The sequence below is a fragment of the Macrotis lagotis genome, chromosome 1 (genome assembly GCF_037893015.1).
Source record: "Macrotis lagotis isolate mMagLag1 chromosome 1, bilby.v1.9.chrom.fasta, whole genome shotgun sequence".
Classification (NCBI taxonomy): domain Eukaryota; kingdom Metazoa; phylum Chordata; class Mammalia; order Peramelemorphia; family Peramelidae; genus Macrotis; species Macrotis lagotis.
This window is the reverse complement of record NC_133658.1, coordinates 242,110,158-242,133,066: the sequence shown is the minus strand read 5'-3', so window position 1 is coordinate 242,133,066 and position 22,909 is coordinate 242,110,158. Positions and strand designations below refer to the sequence as shown.

The 22,909-nt window shown below is 33.7% G+C and overlaps 1 protein-coding gene across 30 annotated transcripts in view; it reads right to left on the bottom strand.

Annotated features, from left to right (window-relative positions):
• Positions 1 to 22,909, bottom strand: part of DTNB (dystrobrevin beta) — a 410,081-nt gene that overhangs the window by 308,686 nt on the left and 78,486 nt on the right. For 29 of the 30 annotated variants that reach the window (XR_012473465.1, XR_012473466.1, XR_012473462.1 and 26 more), the window contains exon 5: positions 5,937 to 6,022. Coding sequence is in view for 23 of the 30 variants with exons in the window: in XM_074209942.1 (XP_074066043.1) it covers positions 5,937 to 6,022 (86 nt within the window). In the remaining 7 variants the exon portion in view is untranslated. Of the gene's footprint in view, positions 1 to 278; positions 387 to 5,936; positions 6,023 to 22,909 lie in introns of those variants that run through there. The other variant, XM_074209956.1, reaches the window with a different exon arrangement.

The window sequence follows — 22,909 nt, the reverse complement described above, 5'->3', positions numbered from 1 at the left end:
CAGCTTCCAAGCTTTGTTTTTTTCTTGAATGGATTAGAGTTCTAAAGTCTATCAAAGTTGTTTTTCCAGGAGTTTATGTTCTAAAATATTCTCACAATTAAAGCTGGGAGACAGAAAATATAATGGAAATTATTGAGAAAAAAACTTAGGAAGATGAACAATTCCAAGGAAGACAAACTGACAATCCAAAGACACCAACTACACAATAAATTCATGGCCTTATTCTCACATCCGACAGTGAAGTTTCCATAACTTATCTTAACTCCAGAAGGACTTACTGTAAACAATCCAGCTCCATTTTTGGGGACATTCACACAATACATTTGAATGTTTTCCTCAGTTTGGCAAGGTGAATGAGCTTTTTCCACTACAATTCTGGTCCAATGGTTCACTTTCCTGAATTAAGAAACAGTAACAGCACTTCCTATGGTAACTTTTATGATGTTACTTCAACAACATAAAAGAACTATTTGAAAACATGGTAACTGTCCGTCTTTCCTCTTTCTCTGTCTGGAATTACCTTTTTCTAAGTAGGATTAATAGTTGATCTCACAATTAGAACCTCCAGGAGTGACATTTCAAGATCACCTGGTCTCATCTATCAATTACATAAAGGTACTGAAATAATACAAAAATAGAAGCAAAAAATATTCTGTTATATTGGCTGGCTCTCTAGAAAGGGAAGAGGATCAGGGGAATTCAGGGGTCAAAACCATAAGATATTGTTTAAAGATGTAATAAAATAAAATAGTTGATTACAAATTATTTATAAATCCCCAAATTCTATTACCTAACAATATGCTAAAAAATAAAAAGCAATGTATAAAGATCTCTTTATACAGATTTTCATCAAACTCACTTAATTCAGGATTCTACTAAATATCCTTTTTCACTTAAGAGTATCCAGAAATTTTGGGTAGGAAAAATATATATAGGAATATAGCTTTAGGTTAAGAATTCTTCCTCCTCTTTCCCCGAGCTTTCACATGTACTTAATTTGAAGACAAAAGTACCTAAGTTCAAATCCCAGTTCTGCTGCTAACTGTGTGCCCTTGGGTAAATTATTATATCTTATGGACTTTTAAAATATTTCTTTGTCAAAGAAAAGAAACGCTCTTTTAAGTATTCTTTCAGCTTTAACTCTATGATCCTTTATTTTAAATTAAATAGTAATCAGATTTTAACCCATTTCAGAATCTATTTGGCTGATATTTTAAGAACATGTGGTAATAAAAAGGAATTTGTTTGCTCTTTCTTATTCTTTGGTGTTATTCCTTTCCCCAATAACATTCCACCCCTTCCCCTTCTTCATACAAACTCTAACCACATAATTAATAAAGCAAGTAATTTATCTTTAAGAGCACAAGAAAAGTCAGAGAATTTAGCTGAAATGAATCTATATACAAAATTTTATAAAACCTTAAGATTCTCAATGACTATTTTGTGTGATTAATATGATCACAAATCATAATCAATAATAGTTTTTATCTTCTGATTCTCTCTTAAAATTCCTCAAACTATGTCTTACACTTTGGGATTTACCTACACTTGTGTGCATGTAATTCTTTTAGTTTTGATAATGAAAATTCAGCAGAAGAGAGTTTACTCCCTTTCTCTGTTAGTCTGACCAGTAAAGATTATGTAACTTTCATATTAACTGTATCTAGAAAGTATTTTTAACTAGATGTGTTTCCTTGATCTGCTCATGTAAACCTCATAGAAATAATTGTAAAGTACATTTATTGAGCACTTTGTTGAATATATAACACAGTTTTATCCTCACAATTTGAGACTCAGAGAGGTCAAAACAACTATAGTCACAGCTATGACTGAAACAAGGAAATGCTAAACTTACAGCGACACTGGCACAATAAATGAATCCCCTGTTTATGTCCTTAGATTTACTAAAAAGTTTCTTTTCCCCCTCTCCAAACTTTGTATCTAGAAGATGATGATTTGCTGGATATAAACTAAAATATCACTTTAACACCCTGAACATTGCTTCATGTAATAAACTGCTAAATATGGTGGATTATTTTTGAGGTATAAATACTGCATATTAATGTAATTAACAATGCTACTCTTCCACTTACTTTTTGTACTAAAATGCCCAAAACAATAGTTTGACTAGGAAATATACTTACTCTTCTAGACAACTGTCCTTGACTCTAGACCCATGTCATCTAAAACCAAGGACTACCTTGGCACAACTGGGACATCTGGATACCCTAGTTTAAACTTTCCCTTTCTACTTCCTTAACAATGTCATTCATTATATTGTACTACTGTCAAACTTCCTTCATCTACAATATTTTATAAAATAATCACATTTCAAACTTCCCACGTTCAAGAAGAAGAAAATAATCAATGAAGGTACTTCTATTGTATGATCATTTTTTCCCTTTCTATCTACTTTCTTTTCATTTTTTTTAAGTTTTTGCAAGGTAAATGGGGTTAAGTGGCTTGCCCAAGGCCACACAGCTAGGTAATTATTAAGTGTCTTGAGACCGGATTTGAACCCAGGTACTCCTGACTCCAAGGCCGGTGCTTTATCCACTATGCCACCTAGCCGCCCCTCTATCCACTTTCAAAAGTAAACATTTATTCAGATTCTATCCTTGACCTTCTGCTCATCTGTTTGCTCATCTACGAGAGTTATTCCAATATGTTCACTTCTAATAATTCTCATTCTACTTGATCTAAATTTTAACCTGCCATGGCCAGCTCAATTCCTCAATTCTCTTCCACTAATTCAGGTCTATAAATGATCTGTTTTGTTCATCCTTCATGACTTGACTTCTAAAATGACTTGAATTTATAACTAAGGTTTTCTGAACTCCTCTCATACAGTCATTATCCTACAGTTTTTCTTTATATTGCTCATGTTTACATCCCCAATTAGATGATAAGCAGGTAGGTTTTAGCTTAAATTTCTTCTGTATTCCTTTCAGTGTTGATTTAAATAGCTATTAGTTAATATACAGTTATCCCTTCCACAGCAGTCTTTCCTCATCATGGTTTTGATACATTGCAGGTTAGCATAAGAAATTAAATGAGAATTTTGAGCGAGTTTTGTGGAAGCCAAAGATGACAAAGAAAAAGTTTAGAAACTCAAAACTGCATAAAATATATATAGTATCAAAATATTTTATCTTTTAATACCATAAATATACCCAAATTTTACAATAGTGTACTGTAAACACTCCATAAAAGAAAAAAAAATTCAGGCTTCTCTTCACTAAGGGAAGACTAAAAAATTTTTACTTGAATTTTCCAAGTCACTGGATGAGGGTGGGAGTAGGGGGAAAGAGAAGCAAGGGAAGTTCCTTAATAACTGTGTGTGTTTAATTTGACAGCTTCTGCCTTCACTTTAGATCATTTTATCATATACAGTGGTTTCCTTCTTAACTCCAATAATTCTTTTCAACACTTTCTCCTCTGCCCCCACTAAACCTGGGTTTATCTTTGTTTTTTCGTTTTATTTGTTCTATTTATTGACTTACCATTATGTTTTGATTCCCTATACTCACTCCTGTTCCCTTAGCTTCAGAATAGCAGCCGTCATTAGAGGATAAAAGTGGTGCTTAATACAGTGATTGAGGTCACTGAGGATTTTCTTCTGTCTTAAAGAAAACTGAGGGGAATTTACTTTTGTAATAAGATCCACTTTGTGGTTGACATGCTTGCTATAATTGTCTGAAATAGCATTAGTGCACAATAATCCTATAAAACATGAAAAGTAAGAAGATACTCCAGTAGAGAGTATGTATTAGATAAATTTAAAATTTCTTTTTAGAAGGTCCTCAGATAAGGCTACTTAGTTGTTACAGAGTAATCTGTACATGTGGATACATATTAAAAAGTTAATATTTTCTTAAAAATTAAGACTGAACATCAACATAACAACCAAAATGATCTGGAAACTATTTACATTTAAATTAGCTCAAGCACAAAGCATTATAATAATTTTTCAGCAACTTCTAAGTCTCCATCAATATTATTTATTCACTAATTCTCTAGCACTATTTCTATTGTAGCTATGGTTATAATTATTGAGCACTGTCTTGCATTTTAACTCTTTTGTAAAACTTTGCATCATGTCTCTGTATTCCTCATTTTTATTGGTTTGACTGCATTATAGTATTGCATTACAATTTATGTAATCAATTCCCTTTGGTTGGATATATAGAATGATTCCTTCATAAGATGCTATAATAAAAATTGTGAATAGTTTTTTGTTTTTATAACATTTTGAAGATATATTTCTAATAATGGAATTAATGAACTGAATAAGATAATTTGTGTAATTTTTACTGTACGTTGCTAGGCTGTTGTTCAAAAAGATTTTACAGTTCACAATTAAACTAGAAATGTAATGAACCCATTTCTGTACAACCTTGCCAGCACTGAAATTAATTGCTTTTAATTATTCTTGTCAATTTCATGAATGTTAAGATAGTGAATAACTTAAATTTGCATCTCTTTTGTCCATCAAATGGGAAATGGCTAAACAAAATATATACATGAATGTAATGAGTATTACTGTGCTAAAAAAATAAAGACAATAAGGAATACAAAGAAATATGATAGGATTTATATGAACTGATACAACATTAAGTAAGCAAAACCAGAAAAATGGTATACACAATAACTGCAATAATATAATTGGAAAGAACTACAAAACAAAGAAAATGAATGTTTCAGAGTTACAAAGAATAGGTTTTGCCCCAAAGGAAAAGAAAGGGAAAGGCATCTCCTCAAAACCTTTTGCAGAGATAAGGGGTCTAGGGATGTGGAATAATGTAGACTTTTTACAATGATAAAAAACATAAAGTCAAAAGAAACTCTATCCACTCTACAAGTGCATAAAATGACTGCTTAAACAATACCAAAGCAGAATGAAGACAAATACAGACAAGAAGTAGCACAATCACAGGTACAGATTATACTAAATTCAGATGTCCACTTACAACTTTAGGTTAATTCCAAGGAATATTTATCATATATTTTCTGGTAGAAAAGATGTAGGAACAGAGGAGGGTTCATTCACAACCATGAATACCACCCACCCACCTGCCAATCTTTCCTAGTCAACAGAAAACAAGAACAGGCCCAGCAACAGGCTGAAGTAAAGGATACCACCATTTTTATTCTATTATTTATATATTTCTTAACTATATAATATACACAAAATTATTGCTACTGTTTTTATTGGGTTCTTATCTTCTTTAATTTCTCACTGATGATGTTTCTGAATGTAAATGTGTAATAGTATGGCATGACATATACATAAATTACACAAACATTTATAACAACATACATTCATCTTATGCTAAGTTATTACAAATTTGATTTAAGCAAAATGGAAAGGTGTTATAGATGCTATATTGTACTATATATTTAAAAAGGATAAAGATTAACATAGTGTGTTTATAATACTAGGATCTAGAAAATACAGTTCTAGATACAGGATCATCCTGGGTTACAAACAACACTGCAATTGAATTGTCTGAATTTCAATTTCCTCAACAGATAAAATTATCTCATGACCAATAAACAGCTTAAACCTAATAAATACTTTTGTTAAAAATGGGGAAAAAACCCAAAAACTAGCTATGAGATTCTGCTCCCCCCAAAAAAAGGTCGATACTTTCCTGTGGTTTTATAAAATGATATTAAAATATATTAAGGATAGGGCAACAAAATAAATATCACTATATTAACTCTGACTCCCATCTTCAAAAATCAAAGACTAGTTAAAGAAAATGCATCAAGCTATTTGGTCAGAAATGTTTAATCTAAAAGTAATCAACATTAATTACAAGTTCAACTGAAGTGAGCAGCTGGCTAGGGACAAAATTAGAAATACAATGTGTCAGTTCAAACTGAAAGATCTGGTCTGATAAAAGTATCTTAAATAAAAAGAAAATACTTACATCTTAATTTGTCCAGCATTTTTCCACCACACATGGTTGCTAACATAGCTTTAACTGAAAATACCGTCAACTTTCCTCGGCCCTCACTGCAAAATAAATTACATTAGAAATAATTGCTATCTGGAACCATTAAGGCAAATAAACATTACGAATTACGAAAAACAAAACAATCAGTTTATCTGTGCCAAGCTATCATTCCTTATGACAGAAAGTTCTTAAAGTTATAGGAATTTATTAAAATTCCAGTATTATTTGAAAATTTTCTAGAATTCTTGGAAACACTGAATTATTCTTGTGCTGAGTCATAACTTCTAAACAAACACAATAATACTCAGATTAATAAGAGAGAAACTTGGTGGTAATTTTTTTGAATGTTACTTATTTTCTTCAATTACATGCAAAAATAGTGTTCAACATTCATCTTTTTGTAAACTTTTGAGTTGCACAGTTCTCTACCCTCCTCTGATAGTTTTTTTTTTTTAGGTATTTTGCAATTAGGCAAATGGGATAAAGTAGCTTGCCCAAGGCCACACAGCTAGGTAATTATTAAGTGTCTGAGGCTGGATTTGAACTCAGGTACTCTTGACTCCAGGGCCAGTGCTCTATCCACTGCACCACCTAGCCAACCCTATAATCTGATATAGTTTATAAGTGTTTTATCATGTTTAATATATTTTCATACAACCTCATAATCATCAGATAAATTAAAATAACAAAAAAGGAAAATTGTCAGTGTTGGGAGGGGATGTGGGAAAAGTGAGAAACTAATGCACCCTTGGTGGAGTTGTGAACTGATCCAACCATTCTGGGTACAGAATGTTTTAAAAGGCCTTGACATCAATGATTTAACTGCCAAAGGAAATTCCCCCTACCAATTCAAATAACCACCCAATCTGCAACTTACCCTCTTAGAGAGTTTCTTAGAGGACTGAGGGGTTAAATAACTTCTCTAGGGTCACACAATCAGTATTTATTAGAGATGAGACTTGAACCCAGGCCATTCTGGCTTCGAGACCAACTTGCTATCTACCATCCCATGATACATCTCCACATTTAAAAAGCACCCTTTGGGCATTATTCACAATTGTTAATATACTATAGACAGATGAAGAGGCATTTCAATCTGGTCATGAAGTACTTTATTAGACTTGATCTGTTATGGGCCTTGAAAGGTAAAAAGGACGTTAATGACAATGAGTGTATATTTATACTAATTCTATATTAAATTCTCCATTATTTATTGCAATTGTAGAACTGAAAATAAAATATAATAGAGTTAAAGAAACAAAAGAAATCAATAATTGTCAAGGCCCACTGGAATAGTTTCATGCCAATAATTTGTTACCAATCTAACTTCTGACCCAACCACTCAACTGAAGTTATTTTATCCAAGGTCACCAAAGGATATCATTATTGCCATACCCTAACTTCTATCCAAGGTCACCAAAGGATATCATTATTGCCATACCCTAACTTCTGAAGCATTCAACATTGCTGACTTTCATCTTCTTCTGAACAATCTCCCTTTTGAGGTTATATTCTGTTCCACAGTACTTCCAAATGATGAATTATTTCTGCTCAGAGCCCTTTACTGGTTAATATATGACATCCTGACCTATCTCCTACCATACATGTTAAGTATTCCATGGCCCTTCCTGGGATCATCATCATCTTTTTCTTCTTTTCCTGCTCCTCCTCCTCCTCTTTCTCCTCTTCATTCTTCTCCCTTCTCCCTTCTCCCTTCTCCCTTCTCCCTTCTCCCTTCTCCCTTCTCCCTTCTCCCTTCTCTCTCTCTCTCTCTCTCTCTCTCTCTCTCTCTCTCTCTCTCTCTCTCTCTCTCAGCTCAATGGTTCCCTTGACTTAAACTACCAGCCCTATGTGTTTAACTTCCAAATCTATATATCTAGCCCTAACCTTTTCTGGGAGTCATTCTCATATTTCCAACTGACTAGACATTTCTACTTGAATGGGCATCTTGAAATCAACATGTCCAAAATAGAATTTATTATTCCCCCACACACACCAAAACTTAACCTCTCTTATTCTTGTACCCTATTTCTGTTAAGGCCAGCAACATTCTTCTGGTTCTTAGGTTCCCAACTCATGAGTTATTCTGAGTTCCTTATTCTTATTCCACATATCCACTAGTTTGTTCTTGTCAATCCCTTCTCACCACTAAAATGGCCTCTACCTCTACTTCAAGCCTCATAATTTCTTACTTGAATGACTATCTTAACATCCTAATTAGACTCTGTCTCCAACTCCACTTTCCCCTCTACAAAACTGATATGCTTAAATCTCAACTTATCTACTCAAGAAACTTCAATGATTTTCTACTGACTGTAGGATAAATACAATTCTCCCCCTTTGGCAAACAAGGTGATACACAATCTTGCTTTTATAGACTTGTACCCTCCCTCCATTCATATATTCTACATTCCAGCTGAACAACTCTACTTCTGATCCCTATAATTTTACTCTATCTGCTAACCTTGAATATTTGTAGGAGCCATCCCATATATATATATATATATATATATATATATATATATATATATGTATGATTTTCTCCATTCTCACCTCTGACTCTTGAAAAATAATGGCTTTCTTCAAGAATCAATTCAAGTGCCAAATGCCATAAGAAGCCTTTCCTAATTAATTCTCTTATTTTAGTGTCCTTTTTGATCAAATTATTTTGCATTATCTTTATATTTTACATTTATGTATATGTGTATATTATTTCCCAGCAGCACAATTTAAGTTCCATGATTATCATTCAACAAATCAATAAACTTTATTAAATATTATGTGTCACTGTGCTTAGCACTAAGGAAAAGAGTAGGAAAAAAAAGACTGTCCCTGCTCTAAAGAAGCTTACAATCTAATAGGAAAGATCACATTCAAACAAATATATACAAATCAAATTATATAAAAGATAGAAGATAATTAACAGAGGAAAGGCACTAGAATTAAAAATATCAGTAGCTGCAGTAGGAGAGAGTGTTCCAGGGCTAAGAGATAGAGAGTCTCAGTTGTGGAATAGTCAGGGGGCCAGGTCACTGGATCAAAGAGTAACTGTTGAGGACTAAGATTAGAAGACTGGGATGGGCAGAGGGAGTGAGATAATGAAGGTCTTTGGATGCCAACCAAAACATTTTTTTTTTTTGCTCTTGGAGGCCCGAGGAAGCCACCAGAGTCTACTAAGCAGAAGGATAACATGATCAGATTTCAATTTAGGAAAATCACTTTCCTGGTTCAATAGAGGATGGATTGGAGTGAGGAGAGATTTGAGGCAGATAGACCATCAGCTGGCTATTGCTATTATGCAGGCATGATGTAATGAGTGCTTGCACAAGAATGGTGGCAGTGTCAGAAAGAATGAGCATAGCCAATAGATGTTGTAAAGGAAAAATCAATAGGTCTTGGAAATGCATTGGATGTGAATGAGGAATCAGGATAATTCCTTGGTTGTAAGTTTGAGGGACTGGGAGATTGGTCTCTACAGTTAGGGTGGGTAGGAGTGCAGAAATAATGAGTTGCAGACATACTGAGTTTAAGATGTCTACTGGACATCCAGTTTGAGATGCCTGAAAGGCATTTTGACACAGAAATTGAAAGTCAAAAGAAAGGTTGGGATAGGGTAGGTAGAGATGAGAATCAATAGTATAAAAGTAGGGTAGATAGATATGAAAATCGTTAGCTTAGAAGTGGTAATTAAATTTATAGATTTAATTTAATTTAAAGATGAAGCAGAATAATAGATGAAGACCAGAGGGAGGACTCAGGGACACTTGCAGTTAGAGGGCAAGATTTGAATGAGAATCCAGCAAAGAAGAGAGAGAAACAGCAGTCAAATCTGTAGCAAGAGAACCAGGAGAAAAAGAGGTCCCAAAAACCTAAAGAGAAGAGAATATCCAAGAGGAGTCACAAAGTCAAAAGCTTCGGAGGAGTCCAGGAGAATGAGGAATATGAAAAGGCTATTGGATTTGGCATCTAAAAGACCATAAGTAACTTTTTTTTGCAAGGCAAATGAGGTTCAGTACTTGCCCAAGGTCACACAGCTAGGTAATTATTAAGTGTCTGAGGCTGGATTGGAACTCAGGTACTCCTGACTCCAGGGCCGGTGCTCTATCCACTGTACCACCTAGCTGCCCCAAATAAGTAACTTTTGAAGAGAGCTGTTTCAATGGAATAAGAAGGTCAGAAGTTAGACTAGGAGTTAAGAAGGGAGAAAAGGAGAGAAAATGGAAGCACAATTGTACCTTTCTGAGAAGTTTAGCTACAAAGGATACAAGAGATATACAATAGTGGGAATGGAAGGATCAAATGAAATTTTTTTTTCATATTGAGGGAACCATGGGCATATGTTTAGGCAGTAGGAAACAAGCCACTAGAGGAGAGATTGAAAATAGCTGAGTGAAAATGACAGAGGTGGCAATCTGTTTGAGGACAAAGGATGGAATGCAGGAATTGTTTAATTTTTATTTTTCTATTCTCCACTCCTTATCACAGTATCTAGCAAATTGTTTCTTGAATTAAATATCACTAAACTGGACTGCCCTCAGGATTAGCCAACAATTCATCTTCATCATTATCACTGCATTTATATAGCACTTTAAAGTTTACAAAGCACTTTACAAATATTATCTCATTTGGTCTTCACAAATACCCTGAGTTGAGTGCTAATATTATTAGCATTTTACAGATGAGGAAACTGAGGTAAGGGAAAGGCTCAAATAATACAGAGTCACAAATAAAGGTCTGAGACATAATCTGAACTCAATTATTCTTAACTCTAAATCCAGTGCGCTCTCTATGGCATCAGAAGGTTAGCTCACTAGTACACTGAGGTCTTAAAAAGGTTACTACTGTAATGTATTTGGTCAAAGGAGTTCACAATCTTATGAAGAGTTTAAAACATTTAACTGAATTAAAAAAATCAAAAGACATCTGGAGTGTTTCTCTTCTGGAAACATTAAAATACTTCTAGCATACTACCATTTATCTATAAAAACAGTTTTGGGGTATGCAGATGAGAAAAAAAGGGGATAGTAACCATGTTCATTTATTTTTGGCAGTTAAGGAAATTAAGGCTGAAGAAATTAAATGAGCGCATTATTGTAGGTGCCCCTGGGACCTTATTGTAACATTACCTTGTTCATTCTCTGGCACTTCAATTTCTCCCTATGTTAGCTCAATTCCTTCTGCCTAAAAATATAATTAGATTTCACCATTCTAAAAAAAGCTAATATAATGTCTATTTACCTTTATTTTGCCCTCAAGGCAGCTATGGGGTACAGTGGAAAAATTGCTAGGTCTAGAGTCAAGAAGAACTAAATTCAAATCTCATCTCAGACTCTTACCAGCTGTATGTCCCATAAGTCACTTGACTTCTATTTGTCTTGGTTTCCTCAACTGAAAAATGGGGATAATAGTACTCCCCTCCTAGGGTAGTTGTGAGGATCAAATGAGATAATATTTATAAAGTTCTTAGTGAAGTACCTGATACACTGAAGGAACTAGATAAATGTTAGTTATTATCATTACTATTACAATTACTATTATTATTATTATTAATATTAATATTATTATTATCATCCACTATTTCTCTCCCCACTTCAATTTCAAATAACCATTTTCAACAAGCACTTCAAGTCCTTAGAAGAGTTACTGGTATGGGTCTCCTAAAAATCAATAGGCATGGGCCAGGAATCAAACCTGGGTCTCTCTCATGACAGGCAAGAATTCCAACACTTAATCATCAAGCTAATTCAGGACAGCTAATGTGGTGCAATGGGTAGAGTACCAGCCCTGAAGTCAGAAGGACCTGACTTCAAATTCAGTCTTAGCCACTTACTAGATGTATAACCTTAGGCAAATCACTTAACCTTGATAGCCTTGCACCCAGGGCCATCTCCAGTCTTCCTGATTCATATATGATCTCTGGATTCAGACTATTCCAAAGGAGAAAGTGAGGCTGGTGACTTAGCACAGCTACCCTTCACTCAAATCTAATTCACATGTATGTCATAGTATCAAGCCCTGATGTCATGATCTTCTTAAAAATGATGGACAAACATCAGAGTCCTTAGAAATAAACCTAAATAAAAATGATCCTAGACAACTCTGAAGGACTTATGATAAAGAAAAATGGAAAAAAAAAGAAAAATCTATCCCCAGAGAAAGAACTGATGGCATCTAAGTATAAAATGAAGCAATTTTTTTACTTTATTTTTCTTGATGGTTTTTTGATCTATATACATGACTATTAATGTAAATATTTTGCATAACTACACATGTAAAACCTAGTTCAAATAGTTTGCCTTCTCAATGGGGGGAGGGAAGGGAGGAAAAATTGAACTGTTAAAAAGTCAATGTTAAAAACAATTGGTTTTACATGTAACTAGGGAAAATAAAATACTAACTAAAATAAAAAGATAATTTTTTATTGTTTTTTGAATTTCACAATTTTTCCCCCATTTTGCTTCCCTCCTCCTACCCCCACAGGAGGCAGTCTAATAGTCTTTACATTAAAAGAAAAAAGAAAAAGAAATCTATACTTCTATTTCCTAATACTCTTATTTCTAATTCAGATAATATTTTAAATTCTTTATAAGACTGTGAACTCCTTTGACAAAATACTCTTTATTTCCATTTCCAGCATTCTATTGAAACTGTCCCCTCCAAGATGGTGTTTTCTCATCAAATCCCTACTTTAAAATTTCTTTTCCCCCAGCTTTCATTGCAATGAATTCTCTTCATTTTTCTTCCTATCTTGTTATTCACTCAATCTTTTTTATAATAGCTCATCATTTTTCAACCACCAGTGAGTGGTTATCATTTTTCTCCTCTCCTCATTACATTGTCACCTAACAAACAGCATCAGTTGCCACTGTTTCAATTATCCTCTCTATATTCTTAACTAAAATATTTTCCTATAAGGAAAATTCTATATTACCAACTGTCTCATGCTCATCGCCAACAAATTGTGCTACAAATATTTTCTACTCAATACATTGAAAACCAAACTCATTACCTTCCCCCGTAAAACCCATCCCTTGGACGTTCAGTCTCCCATTTCTACTGATGTCATGACACTTCTACTGACCCTGACTCAAAATCTTGAAGTCATATCAGACAGACCCTATAGTATAGTAAATGAAGAAATGCACTTTAAATTAGGTAGATTTAGGTAAGTTGTTTTTATCTTTACATTCCTACTGCTTAACAGACAGGAGGTACTTAATGCTGGCTGAATTTACTAAATTAAATAATAGTACAGAGTAAAGAGACCTAGATTAAAAGCCAGGGAATCTGATTCAAATTCTAGTTCTGCCATTTAATGTCAATGAAAACCTGGATAAGACGTGTCATCCCTCTATGTCTCATTTACCTATATTATAAAATAAAGAAAGTGACTAAATGACCTCTAAGAAAACTGCTCTTTATAGCATTACTCACTCTACCAGTTTAATTAAATCAAATGGATGGGGTAGCTAGGTGGCATAGTGGATAAGCACCGGCCCTGGAGTCAGGAGTACCTGGGTTCAAATCCGGTCTCAGACACTTAATAGTTACCTAGCTGTATGGCCTTGGGCAAGCCACTTAACCCTATTTGCCTTGCAAAAACCTAAAAAAAAAAAAATCAAATGGGAAGAAAAGGGAGCATGACCTGGTTTGGAAAAGTCATTCTGGGTGTTCATGATAACTGCTTCCTTGATTAAATGTTCAATGACCACTTTAAAATGACTTATTATGGACTTCTCCCAGGAATGAAATCAATCAAGTTCACTGAGTAGTGTCTATATACTTGATTCTCTTTCATTTTTTAATGACATAATTAGGCAGCAGCCCTGAAAAAAAAATCCAATAGTTTTAGTGATCTTACATTCAAATATGAATTAAAAATGTAATAAAGCAGATTAAACAGCCTAATGCTGCCTTGGAGTACATAACTTCAGGGCATAGAAGTGACAGTCCTACAATAATTCTGCCTTTGTCACACTTTGTATGGAATGTTATGTTCAGTTTTGGGCACCATGGCTTAGAAAAGTCATTGATAAGCCAGACAGTGTCTAGAGGAGAGCAACCAGCATGATAAAGGGCCATTGAGTCCATGTTTTATGAGGCTGGATTAAAAGGAACTGATATTCAAGTGTTTAAAGGACAGATATTTGAAGATGGAGATTTTTTTTTCTGTTTGGCCCCAATAGGCAAAAACCAGGAAATAGGTAGAAATTGCAAAGAAAACCATGTAAGATTTTTATCAAGAAAATTACATTTCATTAAAGCTGTCTAAAAGTAGAAGAAACTGCCTCAGTAGGTGATGAGTCCTCCCACCTTGGAGGAGGTCTATGTACTCCAAGGCAGCATTAGGCTGTTTAGTCTGCTTTATTACATTTTTAATTCATATTTGAATGTAAGATCACTAAGATCTTCGCTAGGTTGTGGGAGATATTTATTTTGATAAGTGTTGGCCTACATGACATCTAGAAAGCATTAATGAATGTTAGGATAAGAAATCAGAAACCAAAAGAACCAAGTGTGTGACCATTGTTGCTGTTAATGTGAATGAAGCAAAGGATTCAAGAGAGGCAGATTTGGAAAGTACACAGCTGATTGAGTAGACAGAGCCAGAAAGTCAGATTTAAAATTGTTTTGAACATGGCTTAAAATACAATACAGACATTTCTAGCTAAGGATGAGGAACATTATTGGTATAAGTGTTTTTCCTGTAAACTCAACAGTAATTGCCATTTTCATATTTTGTCATGAGTGTGAAGCAGAACCTCCAACATGCTTTATTTTGCATTTCTTTATCAGTGACAGAGTATTTTGAATATGTGTGCTGATAGTCTGGATTTCTTCTTTTATAAACTACATATTCATATCCTTTAAGAGAATAGTCTTTATTCTTACAAATTTAATCACATCCTTATCTTGTATAAGAGATCTTTATCCAATAAACTTAATACAAAGATTTTATCCCAGTTGCTTGTTTTCATTCAAACTGATTCTGATTTTATTGATTGTTTGTGAAAAAACTTTTTATGTAATCAAAATTGTTCTTCTTCATAATGTCACTTTGTAAATTGTTTTCATTTTGCTCAATCCATGGAAGTCTTTTCAGCTTTTCTCTGAAACTCCTTATGTCATGAATATGGTATACTGCACCTATATACCATAATTTGTTTAGTCATCATCCTCATTAGTTGAGCACCCCTTGGTTTCCAGTTTTTGCTACTAAAAAAGAGCAGCTGTAATTGTTCTCATATAGTAGGATTCTTTTCCTGTCTTTGATCTCTTTGAGGTTATAGGTTTAGTAGTGAGATTGATGAGTAAAAGAGTTTGAACAGTTCAGTGAATTTTTGGACATAATTACAAATTGCTTTCTTTTTTTGTCCATTTTAAAGATTTTATTTATTTTGAGTTTTACAATTTTACCCTAATCTTGCTTCCTTCCATTCCCCCCCCCCCCCCGCCCTGGCAGAAGGCAATTTGCCAGTTGTTATATTGTTTCCATGGTATACACTGATCCAAATTGAATGTGATGAGAGAGAAATCATATCCTTAAGAAAGAAAAATAAAGTATAAGAGATAGCAAGATCAGACAATAAGATATCAGGCTTTTTTCCTAAGTCAAAGGTAATAGCCCTTGGTCTTTGTTCAAACTCCACAATTCTTTCTCTGGATACAGATGGTATTCTCCATCTTAGATAGCCCCAAATTATCCGATTGTTACACTGATGGAATGAGCAAGCCCATCAAGGTTAACCATCACCCCCATGTTGCTGTTAGGGAGTACAATGCTTTTCTGGTTCTGCTCATCTCGCTCAGCATCAATTCATGCAAATCCCTCCAGGCTTCATCACATGCACATACCACAGTTTCTTCCATACTAACTTCCAATTTCCCAACAGTTTGTATCAAAGAGAGAGTTTTATCCCAATAGCTGGACTCTTTATAATATAATTTTAGATCTGGTAGGGCTAAGCCACCTTCTTTTGCACTTTTTAAAATTGAATCCCTGCAAATTCTTGACTTTTGATTTCTCCACATGAATTTACTTACCACATTTTCTAACTTGTTAAAATAATTTTTTGGAATTTTGATTGCCAGGGCACTAAACAGGTAGTTTTTAGTTTTGGTAGAATTGTCATTTTTACTATATTTTCTTGACCTATCCATGAGCAGTTGATGTTTGCCCAGTTATTTAAATCTGATTTTATTTGTGTGAGAAGTGTTTTATAAGTGTTTTCAAAAAGTTTCTGAGTCTGCCTTGGCAAATAAGACTCCTAGGTATTTTATATTGTCTGCAGTTACTTGGAAAAGTTGAGGATTCATGAGGGTTTATTTTATATCCTGTGACTTTGCTAAAGTTGCTAATTGTTTCCAGTAGTTTTTTAGATGATTTTGGGGGATTCTCTAGGTATACCATCATGTCATCTGCAAAGAGTAAGAGTTTTGTCTCTTCCTTCCCAATTCTAATTCCTTCAATTTCTTTTCCTTCTCTTATTGCTCAAGCTAACATTTCTAATACAATATTGAATAGTGATGGTGATAATGCGCGTCCTTGTTTCACCCCTGATCTTATTGGGAATGCTTCTAGCCTATTCCCATTGAATATAATGCTTGTTGATGGTTTCAGATAGTTACTGCTTATTATTCTAAGGAACAGTCCATTTATTCCTAGACTCTCTACTGTTTTTAGTAGGAATGGGTGCTGTATTTTGTCAAAAGCTTTTTCAGCATCTATTGATAATCATATGATTTCTGATAGTATAATTAATAATATCAATAACAAACCTAACAGTTTTTCTAATATTGAACCAACCCTGAATTACTGGAATAAATCCTACTTGATCATAATGTATTATCCTAATGATAACTTGTTGTAAATATTTTGCTAAGATTTTATTTAAAATTTTTGCATCTATATTCATCAAGGAGATAGGTCTATAATTTTCTTTCTCTGTTTTAACTCTTCCTGGTTTAGGTATCAGCATCATTTTGGTTCATAGAAAGAGTTAGACAGAGTTCCATCTTCACCTATTTTTCCAAAGAGTTTATATAGAATTGCAATGAATTGTTACTTAAATGTTTGATAAAAGTGCTTTCTAGAATAGCTGGACCATTTCTGGGTGTTTTCCTATCTGTCAACCTCAAAAGAAAGTGCTAGGAATAACAGGGGAAAGAAACAAAGAGACAAATTCAGGCTTTATGAAAGAAAAAACTTTCTGACATTTAATGTTATATAAACATGGAATGGACTGCCTTGGGCCTCACTGGAGATCTTCAAGCAAAGTATGGATGACCTTCTGTTGGGTATGCTGTAGAAGAATTATTTTGAGTTGGACTAATGGCTACTTAAGACCTTCCCAATTCTGAAATTCCATGATTCTAGGAAATCTGGATATAGTAAATCAACCAATAAATCAATAAATATTTATTAAGCATCTATTATGTCCCAGGTACTATGTTAAATGCTATCAGATAGGTACCCTACATTTTTCGAGAGCAAATTTCAAAGATTAAAGAATGGAAAAAGAGAAGTTTATGGACTACAATTCTCCCGGGAAAGTCAGTCTACAGATAGGAAATTCACAAATAAAATTTTGAAAACATTTGGTGTAAACTATAAAATAATAACAAGATGTATTAAATATGAGTCAGAATTTAACTAATACAATTTACATGAATTAATTGAGGGTTTTAAGATGCTTCTATATCATTAGTCTATATTTGTTTATCATAGAATATGAATATGAGGTACTGTAGTATACCATATACCAACATTTGAATTAAAAATAAATTTTAAAGAGTGCTTAAGGAAATACTGGAGTACATGGAAATACTGCCAGCACAAAAAGAGGTTTGTTATTATATTAGAACAAAAATTTGCATAATTAATGGCCATAAATATGATCATAGAGACTCTAAAATAGATGTCTGACTGCCTGAATCAAAAGTTACATCAGCTTTTTGTGATTTATTTTTGTGATACATACTGTTACATGATACAATAATAAATTGGAGAATCTTTTAGAGGTAAATGTACATTCTCTTTGCCAGAGTAACCGTTCAAAGAATAGCTTTAAATCTGTTTAAGGTAGTGAAAGAAAATTTTCACTGGGAAATGAAAAACTTTTTACTCTAAGGAATGGCTCAATTGCTTCTGAACTTCTATGTATAATGTTAAATTTTACCAGAGGGAGGTATATAGATAAGACATGTCAGTTAACTATCCTAATGTCTTTTTTTTATTTATTTTTATTTTAGTTTATTTAAGGCAATGGGGTTAAGTGACTTGACCAAGGTCACACAGCTAGGCAATTATTATGTGTCTGAGGCTGGATTTGAGCTTAGGTCTCCTGACTCCTGGGACTGGTACTCTATTGACTATGCCACCTAGCTGTCCCAAATATCCTAATGTCTTGAAGAAAATATTAGAAAGTAGATACACTGAACAACAAATACATCAAGGTGTACATAGGGCCATCTGTATCCTGAGAAGGAATTGTGAAGTTTGGTAAAAGACCAAAGACTATTACCTTTAATTTTTTAAAAAGAAAATTATATCTTATTATGTAATGCTGCTAGATCTCATACTTTATGTTTCTTGCTTAAGGATATGATTTCTCTCTCATCACTTTCAATTTAGAACAATGTAAAGACTACCTTCTGTGGGCGGTGGGGGGCAACATTGGGGGGGAAATTGTAAAATTCAAAATAAATAAAATCTTTCAAAAAAATATCTACATAAAGTTCTCTGAACTTCAAGCTGCTATATTAAAGATGTAAAGAGAATTCAGTCTAAACTACTAAAATATTTTAAATGACAATAATAATACTTTTGTTATATCATTAGTATAGGCTTATCCTTAAGTATGGTAACTACTATTTTATTTTTTAAATTTTACTTCCCATAACTACTTTTATTTTTTAGTAAACTTGAGTCAGAAATAATTTTTTTCTTAACTTAGTTATATGAAAAAATTTAAAATTTTAATTTAAAAAAATTTACTGCATATTTTCATTCAGCTGGTAGCAACTACTGTATTTATATATAATTATAACTTCAATTCAAAAATGCAACTTCAAAGAATATGTTGATCACATTGACAAGGACCTAACTAGATAAAAAATTGACTCACATTTACAAGAATAAGAGCCATTCTCTGGGATAAACGGTCAAAGAATATGTGTCTGTGTACATGAATATATGTGTGTACGCGTGCATTAGATTATGACCCCACTGAGATTTTCTTGGCAAAGATACTCATTTTATGTTTGTCCTTCCTTCTTAAAGAAGACTAAAATATCAGAGCGGTGATGCCATGATAAGCATGTGAACTGGATTTGAGCGAAGGGGTGCTATGCAAAGTCACCAGCCTCACTTTCTTCTCCAGAGCCATCTGGATCCAGTGGCCAGATATGGATCAGGACAACTGGAGATAGTCCTGGATGTGAGGCAATCAGGGTTAAGTGACTTGTCCAAGGTCACACAGCTGGTTAACATTGTGTCTGAGGGTGGATTCGAACTCCCATCCTCCTAATTCTAAGACCAGTGCTCTATCCTCTGCGCCACCTAGCTGCCCTAGGGTTAAGTGAACTTGTTCAGGGTCACCCAGCTATTAAGTGTTGAGGCTGCATTTGAACTCAGAAAGTTGAATCTTCTTGACTTCATGCCCAGCATTCTATCAACTTTACCTCTTAGCTGTCTAGTCAAAAGATAAGAAGAAGCAATTTTCTAAAGAAATCTAAACTATTAGCAAATATATAAAAATGCTACAAACCACTAGTAATTAAGAAAATAAACATTCAAATAACTTTAAAGTTCCACCTCATACAGATAAGAATAGCAAATCTGATGTTTAAAAAGAAAGGAAAAGTGACAAATACTTGAGAAGTTGTGGGAAAACAGATACATTAATCCATTGTTAGCAGACCCAATACATTGGTACAGTCATTCTGAGTAGCAGTTCAGAACTCTACCCAAAAAGCTATTAAACTGCTCATACCTTATGATTCAGCAATACTACTAGATTTATAGTCCAAAGAGAACAAAAGAATAAAAAAAAAACCTACTTATATAAAAATATTTTGTAGCTGCTCTTATTACAATGGTAAAAAAACAAACCAAAAAAACCTGGAAACTGAGTGGAAGCCCATTAACCAGAGATTGGCCAAAGAAAAATGAATGTAATCAAATAGTATTGTGTTATAAGAAATATTGGAATAGTATGAGAGAAATCTGGGAAGACCTGTATGAACTGATGCCAAGTGAAGTTACAGAACCAGGACAACCAGGACAATAACTATTCAATTACAACAACATTGTATGACTCTGAAAGACTTGGGAACGCTGATCAACATGATGACTAACTATGATTCCAGAGAATGATGAAACGTTCTACTCATCTCTTAACATGGAACTGATGAATGCAGAAAACAAACTGAGATTTGGGGGGGGGGGCTGGACAACAAAGGAATTTGTTTTGCTTTACTATACATTATTTAACAAGGATTTTGTTTATCATGCTTTCTCGTTACAAGGCAGGAGAATTGGAAGGGAAATAAAGTAGATTTTGATTCACTAAAAAAAATCTGATTAAAAAAGATGCAACCTTTTTAAGGTACAGCATGATGAAGTAAAAAAAGAAGTAGGCTTGAAGTATGATGAAACAAGTTTAAATGAAACATGGAAAAATGTTTAAGATTAAAATAAACAGAAAAATGGAAATTGAAGTAATTCTAAGGTCCCACCTCAAACCTACTATATTGGCAAAGCTGACAAAAAAATGAAAGCAACAAGTGTTGGATGGGCTATAGCGAAATAGGCATATTAATGTGCAGTTGGTGAAGGTGGGAATTCATGCAGCCATTCTAGGAAGAATTTGGAACATGCTAGCTATAGCTACAAAAAAAAATCACTAAACTGTGCAAACCCTTAGATCAGAAGATATACCCAAAAGAGATCTAAGAAGAAAAAGGCCCATATGCATAAAATCATTTATAGCAATTCTTTTTGTGGTGGCAAAGAACTGGAAATTAATGGGGTGCCCATGAATTGGTAAGTGATTAAATAATTAAATAATAATATAATAAAACTTCCCTCAATCCTTGTGTCCTTCCAACTTTGGGACATCCATTATCCCTTACTGTCCCCTCTGTTCCAATGGTGTGTTCTTCCTGAAACCCTCTATTTTGAAAAAGAGCACAGATCAAGCCTCTTCCTTCCTCTCCTGGCTCTCTTCTGACTCTTCTGACTTTGCCACCATATTTCAATTGCCATTGCATCCCAGACGTTCCCCCATTCACACATGAATTTCTCACCCTGAAATCTTCCTCTACCTCTGAACCCCTTTCTCAAACTGGTAAGTTCCTCCTGGGATCTCATCTTGAGGAAAGGTTCAGGCCAGTCATCCTGCATCTTCTGACACTTCACCATTATTCACCCCTAACCTTGACTGCTCTTCAGCAATTTTATATGATATCTCCCATCTATTAGAAAGCAAACTACTTGAAAACAAGGATTATCTTTCCTTTTGCTTCTATCTGTAATGGCACAGTCCCTGACAGAATGTTTGTTAGAACTTAACAAATGGTTGCTGATCTAACTTGAAATACTTAATAATAAATAATGAAAGAGATTATTTTTAGAGAGACCTTGTAAAACTTAAAATGAACTGTCGTGGAATAAAGTGATTAAAACCAAGACAACAAATTTCATAACATTGTAAAAACAATCTTGAAAGACTTAAGAATTCTGAATGACAAAACAATCATCCATGATTCCAGAAGACAATGATCATAGAAAAGTGTGGGACTCTACGTACAGAATGAAAAATACACTTTTGGGCCATAATCAATCATGGAATTTATTTTGCTAAAAAATGTGTATATATATGCATATATGCACATATATGTGTTATGAATAAGTGTATATAAATATATATATATATTTATAAATACATATATATGTCACTTGGGACTTGTCTCTTTTAATGAGTGGATAGAGAGAAAATATCAATTTTTTTACCTATAAATTTAAAAAATGTTTAAGATACATCAAAGTATTTATAATAGCACACGAATGAATAAATGAATGGTCTACTATGTGCCAAATACTTTACAATATTATCTAATTTGATCCTCATAATAACCAAGGAAGATAACCATGTTGTTATTATTATCGCCATTTTTACAATTGAAGAAAATGAGGCAAAGAGAAGTCAAATGACTTTTCCTGGATGACAGAATTAGTAAGTGTTTGAGACATGTGGATGGAAAAAACTACCACAAAAAAAAACAAAAATGAATGTTGCAAAAATGATCACAAGCAAGTTTAGACCCCCCCCACAAAAGAGAGACACCTCTTTTAGAAGTCCACAGGGGAATTGAACAATACTGCATTTTTTTTTCCTTCTTCCAATTTCACTTTTAAAATACTCTTTACTATATGAACTGACTCTCTGGGAAAGGTAAGGGGGAAACGCATACAGAGAGAAATGAAAGCAATATAAAAACAAAAGTAATCAGAGATGTATTTTGAAAAAGATAATTTTATTAAGTATGTTTTCCAAAAACTGCATCTTTTTAAAGAGTGAAATATTTTAAGAACTATTGGATTTTTCATTACTGATTAGAGAAATGTAAATTAAAGCTTCTCTGAGGTACCACCTCATACCTCTCAGATTGGCCAATATGACCAGAAAGGGCAATGATCAATGTTGGAAGGGATGTGGGAAATCTGGGACTCTAATATATTGTTGGTGGAGCTGTGAACTGATCCAAAGGTTTTGGAAACCAATTTGGAATTACACCCAAAAGGCAATAAAAATGTGCATACCCTTTTATCCAGCAATACTTATACTGGGTCTATACCCTAAAAAGATCATGTGAAAGGGCAAAAACATCATTTGTACAAAAACATTCATAGCAGCTCTGTTTGTGGTAGCAAAAGAATTGGA